This window comes from Anarhichas minor, unplaced genomic scaffold (genome assembly GCF_050575085.1).
Source record: "Anarhichas minor isolate MPS153535 unplaced genomic scaffold, ASM5057508v1 ptg000010l, whole genome shotgun sequence".
NCBI lineage: Eukaryota > Metazoa > Chordata > Actinopteri > Perciformes > Anarhichadidae > Anarhichas > Anarhichas minor.
The window spans coordinates 13,812,269-13,818,268 of record NW_027466456.1 but is presented as its reverse complement, the minus strand read 5'-3'; the positions used below and the strand labels follow the sequence as shown (position 1 = coordinate 13,818,268).

Sequence of the window (6,000 nt, the reverse complement as noted above, 5' to 3'; positions counted from 1 at the left end):
CACCCGGGCACGACAAACCCCCTCAGGTAGCCTACGGTTGAGGAGTGGTTACGCTCCCGAAATTCTGCATGATAGCTTCAAATGGCTTGGAGCTGTTGTTAATCGTGTTTAAACACCTGTGCTTTTCCTACTATCACAAGTCAAAATGTCTGCTATGAAAAAAGGCCAATGGTTAAGGCTCTCAATTACTGAAAAATCAACAGGAATTTACAGATGAGTCTCATAGTCCCTCAGATGTGACAAGCTGGATAATTTATGTAATTTAGGGCTGAAATCATCAGTAAAAACTGTTGATCAAATTGAAGTTTCATCGTACAAAGACTGGCTTTCAAACCCATTGCTGTCTGCATGCAATATTGCTACTGATACTTGATATGTGTTTCATTTCTGCCGAATTAACGGCATCCACTTTATCGTCTTTCAAACAGTGGAAGAAGTACTCCTATCCGTTACTTGGGTTAAAGTACCAATACAACTAAAAATACTCAATTACAAGTAAAAGTCCTGCTTTCCTAATCCTGCTGAAGTACAATTACATAATTATTATCAGCTAAATGTACTGCTAAAGTAAAAGTACTGGTTGTACGATAAAATGTCCCATGTGACTGATATATATATTATTATAACATTATGGAAATATAGCTACAACAGCAGGATTTTACTGTTGTAGCTGGTCGAGGGGGAACTAATTTGAACTCTTTTATATACAGTCAGCTGTGCTCCAAAGGGTCACAAGATCAACCCGAGGGGTTGTCTGTGTGAAATATTAGATCATTTGAGCTGTTATTGCTATTAAACCATGTGAGAAGTTTAGAGGGGAAATTCTCTTTGGAACCGTTCATAACAGAGAGACATCGGAATCATTGCAAGGAGCCCCAATAATAACATCACAGGTCAAATAGGCTGGGAAGCACTGTTTTGATTTTTAATATGCTTTATTTGTAAACTTATCACATGTTCTTTTAATGTCAAATGTTAATTTTAAAAGTAACCAGTAACTTCAGATAAATGTAGTGGAATAAATACAATATTCCTCTCTAAAATGCAGCGGAGTGGAAAATGGAAATATTCAAGTGAAGTACAAGTACCTCAAAAATGTACTTAAGTACAATACTAGAGTAAATGTACACAATTACCTTCCACCACTGCTTTTAAAATACAAAATATGGGCACAAAGTACACAGAAGCCTTAGTAAACTCATTTGATTGGGGTTAAATTTACCCTTCTATGTATCCATGTTTTGCCACCTTTTTTTAACTTACAAAATATCTCCTATCAAGACTTTTTAAGCACAAGTATATTGTCATTTGCTAAGTACATTATTATTAAGGCACTTACTTGTGAGGTCAGACAACAACCACTAGGTGGCAATACAGAGCTCACAATCACCAAAGAGCTGCTTTTTGATTGTCCTGGTCTCAAACCAGCTTGCTTCATGCAAGTTCAGCATTTCACACCATTGCGTCCTTTCTGTCTGAATTGTTTTATTCACAATAGTTCCACATTAATTGCCCTTCAAATCATTTGTATCTAATCGCATCAGATTCCTTATTGATTCTTAAAAAAAAAAAAGTCAACGAGACCTGCAACAAGTGCGTTACTGGCATGCAAATCCAACAACATTACGCATTTATGACTGCAGCCTATTTCTTTTTAACTACGGGAAACAATGACTCTTTGTGTAACGCCTTGAAGTCAATTGCGCACACGGTCCCTCCAAGTCACCCAAACATCTCGTCCAATCAGAGCACAGCCCTCCTGCACGGGTTGGCCTGCGCTTTGGAGACCTTCTGCCCAGCTGAGAGGGGGTCTTTGTATGACAGAGCTGAACAAGGGCTCCTGACTCCGTAGACAACAGACGACAGCCACTGCTGCAGCTGCTGGGACCGCTGAAGTTTTTTGTTCACAGAGAGACGCGAGAGGTTACGACTTGTGCGCGCAGACACAGCAGAGGAAGACGCACACGAAAAGTCAAGATTCCCTTTGTTGTTGCACCTTTTGTTAAATTGTTCTACATACGTTTCAGTCCATTTTTTGAGAACCCGATGTCTCTACCTTTATTCCGAGACTCACCCTGAAGGTTCCGACTGGCGAGAGCGAAACATCCAAGAAACTTTGCCTGAGAAGCATCTTGGATCTGAAATGGGCAGCAGATTGGTGTGGCTGTCCCTCGTGCTGTCGGTGTCGTTGTCCGCCGGGCAAGACGCAGAGACGGGGGCCACGACGGAGGAAATCCCGGAGGGGGCATCCACCCTGGCATTCGTCTTCGATGTTACCGGCTCCATGTACGACGACCTGGTCCAGGTCATCGAGGGCGCGTCTAAGATTTTGGAAACGTCCCTCAATAGACCGAAGAAGACTTTGTATAACTTTGCCCTGGTCCCCTTCCACGATCCAGGTAATATAATGAAAGTATGAGGAGTGAAAATATGTTGTGGTAACTTATTATTTTGCTCTTTTTTTTTTTTTGCAAACATGTCTGCACACTTTTGGGATTGTTTTGCACACTTTTGGATTGTTTTGAGTTTACTCTCTGCTGTGACAACAAAAGCACACAGAAAAGTGAGAAATGTGATAGTTTGCTCACAATCCGCCCTAATGCTCCTCACACCTCCAGAGGAGGGACTCTGGGGGATCTTGTCTCCGCACACAGATGTTCAGCCTGGCGGTCACTATCATTAGCATTCCGCCAGGGTTAGTGTGTGGCTTTATGTTTGCAATGCAGCTCAATGATTATTATCACCCATGGGTGCTCTCTCATTCTCAACAGCGAATATAGCCTGGACAGTATATCATTGGGCTACTTAACAGTAACCCTGGCTATAGGTCAGAGGCGCAGGCACACTGTCATGTAAACATGAGACGTTCCAAATGATTAGTGTTAAATAATCTCCTGGGGAGTGGCATGGGAGTATGGCAATGTAAGCAAAGCGATTGAAGAGCATACATTCGATGTAGTGACTTAGTTAAAGCTCTTTCCAAGTAAAATTCATCCTTTCTATCATAACCATGCACGTTACTGAAGGTTATGTTTGAAGTTTGAGAGTTTTGGTGATGAAGAGACTTTGTGTTAGTATTTTAAAGTCCCTGTAATTACAATTTTCTGAGAGGGAGGAGAAGTCACTTACCTGCTCGCAAAAGCACCATCAAAGGCTGCCGTGATGTCATGTCATGGGGGTCTCTGTGCTGATTTGGAGGTGAGACGTGTTCGACATCCACCTCCGAAAAATGCTCCATCAACAGCAAAAACAAAGGGTTCATGCTCGAGTGTGTCTCTGTAGAGTGTAGACCTTAAACCTTATAAAGGTCAACAGAGACAGCTAGCGGCAAAAATCAAAGTGTGCGTGTCACACTCAATAGTGTCCTTTTAAGCATTTTAGGTACAACCTACTCCAATATTATCTTACCACAGACTCTCAGTAATGTAGTATTTGTATAATATCCTGCCAGCACATCTAAAAAGCCCTAAAACACAACATATGATCACCCTCACTGTGTTTACAATATACTTTAACTTGAGAACACGTCGCAACGGCAGAGAGAAAGGACAAGATGCATCGACAGAGGTGATCTGTGTGGGGAAGAGACAGATTCCTTCTCCAGATGTTTGCTCTCCTCTGCTACTTTTTCAGCATGTCACAAATTCTTATGAAGCTCAACTCCTCATAGATTCTGTGCCCAGAATAATAATTATATTGAAGGAAGAAATATGCTCAGTATACACAAGTGTAACAAATGATGAATTCATTAGTGTGTGCTTGGGAGGGAGAGGGCCACATTTTAAATCATTAGCAGATGATAAGAGAGCTGTGATGCATTGCGTCTTGGACAAAGCAACAGTTTTCAAAGAATCTTGTGATTACAACCTGTTGTGCACTTTCAAGGCTTGATTCACAGCAAATGTTACAATTACTGTCACTAGAAAGTCATCATACGATACTCCTCTTACAGTAAACTGAAGCAGCAACAGCGCCATTCAGAAATTCGGTGTTGACAACTCTTTGTCTTTGTGTCTGTCCCTCACCCTCAAGTGACGTTTGTTTGTTCTTAAAATGTTTACAAGGATGTCAGAATGTGTTCTCCGAAGCCCCGGGGGAAAAGAGGAATGATTAGCACAGCACACACTGCCTCACCCTTTGTCCTTCCCCGACAAAATATCCCGGACCCACTGAGAGAATCAGTTCTGTTTTCATAAGAACTTTTATTTTCGGGTTTGTTTCATTCTGACACCGATCCATTTTCTCCGCTTTCCATCCGACCCGGTGCGATAACGCAGGGCCTCCTGTTTGATTTGGCTCCTTTTATATCAGAGGCCGGAGCTTCCCCTTTATTTACACTGCAATCTGACACGGTAAACATTAGACAGTGTGTTTGTGTATCTGTGTTTCTCTCGGCCTGTGTGTGTGTGTGTGTGTGTGAAGCGAGAGTGTCAGGAGGATGCCTGGGTATTGGGGTCAGGCTTGTGTGGGAAGATCAGTCAGGAAGCCCCCCCCCCCCCCCCCCCCCACCCCTTTCCTCCATCCTGCAGGGGGAGAAAAAGAAAGAAAGCAAGAAGATACTTCACAAGTCACAGGGCTTGTGTATTCTGCGCTACAGTTTAAAAACGCTCCAATGAAACAGTGGTACGTTTGAAAAAACACATTCACTTTATGAGAGAAATCCGCTGTAAAATGTCCTTCCTGCACTGTTCAAATAACAGCTGTAAACATCAACATCTCTCTTCTGTAGATACAGTCCAGAGAACGATGACTAATCTGTCATTGAGGAATCCAGTCTTAGGCTGAGGAGTCAAAGGTGTGTTGCGAGCAGACTCTCTGGACACATGGAACATTTATTTGAAAGTTTACAGCCAAATAAACTGTATTTCACAACACTCCTCTACCAAGACAGGAAATGTAGCATTTATCCCAGATTTATGTTAATTTGCGCAGTTTTCCAATCAACCATATAAAAATACACTACGAGGTCAGGGGTAAGGAGTTGACGTGAAATAAAATAGAGTGTGTGTGCACGTGTCCACAGATTTGTTTCCAGAGTCTGAGATTCTACGTCCTTCCTGACTCTGCTGACGTCCTTACACACACGTGCTCGTCCTTGTAAACACTACCTTGCTGTGAGAGGGTGTGTTTGTGTGTGTCTCGTACGTGCTTTTGTGAGAGTTTAATTAGCTGAGTTTGAGATGGGTCAGAAGCCAGTGCGCTTTTTTTTTTTGTTGTTGTGTTTGTGTGTAAAAGTCAGCGCAAGCCAAACAGAGAAAGGCTGAGTCATGGACTGGCTAGTTACTGAGCGGTATCTCACTCAGATTTTAACTTCCCAGTCTCTTGCTTCGGTTTAATTGTTATCTAGTGTTTGTGTTTCAGCCGTGAGTTCTGTAGATTGGTTACGCTGAGTTGATGGCCAGCCTCGCCATCCTTTTCCAGCCAGCTAACTTTAGTTAGAAGGAGATGGAGCAAACCTCTGGCTGGGCGTGAAATGATGAGAGGAGATGACGGGATTGCTTCGGCCTCCTCTGCCATGATCAAAGGCACTTATCTCAGAGCTCCCTTTGTTGGTGGCCAGTGACCTTCTCCACCATCTCCTTTTCTCTTTGTTTCCCTCTTTCCTGAGCAGCAGGACCGCCCCGCCTGTGTGAGATTACAAGGAGCTTGCGTTTAGCTGGACAGAGTCAATAACGATGCTATTAGGCAGGAATGCCAAAGGAAAGAGGTGGAGGTTTTTGAGGGATTAGAGGAGGAGAGAGGACTGTGGCGTACTACAATGTGTGTTTCATGTTTCGACTCTATTTAACGTTGTAATCGGTGCTCAGAGGTTATCTCTCCTTCATCTTGGAAGGCAGCACATACCTGAGGGCTGCATCGGACACTTTAGACGTTGTCCATTTTGTTCCCTGTTTACAAATGTATGTATGACAGCTTTAGAGATTCCAAGGTTTTTACAGGTAGTTGACCCTTTGATGCAGTGGTTGACATGAATGGCCCATGTGTCAAATGTCTCTGTTA

General features: G+C 42.8%; 1 protein-coding gene across 1 annotated transcript in view; it reads left to right on the top strand.

Annotated features, from left to right (window-relative positions):
* Window positions 1–2,143: 2,143 nt before the first annotated feature.
* hmcn1 (hemicentin 1) overlaps window positions 2,144–6,000 on the top strand; it is an 86,095-nt gene continuing 82,238 nt past the window's right edge. The window contains exon 1 of the mRNA XM_076088660.1: window positions 2,144–2,399. Coding sequence (XP_075944775.1) covers window positions 2,144–2,399 — 256 coding nt within the window. The remainder of the gene's footprint in view (window positions 2,400–6,000) is intronic.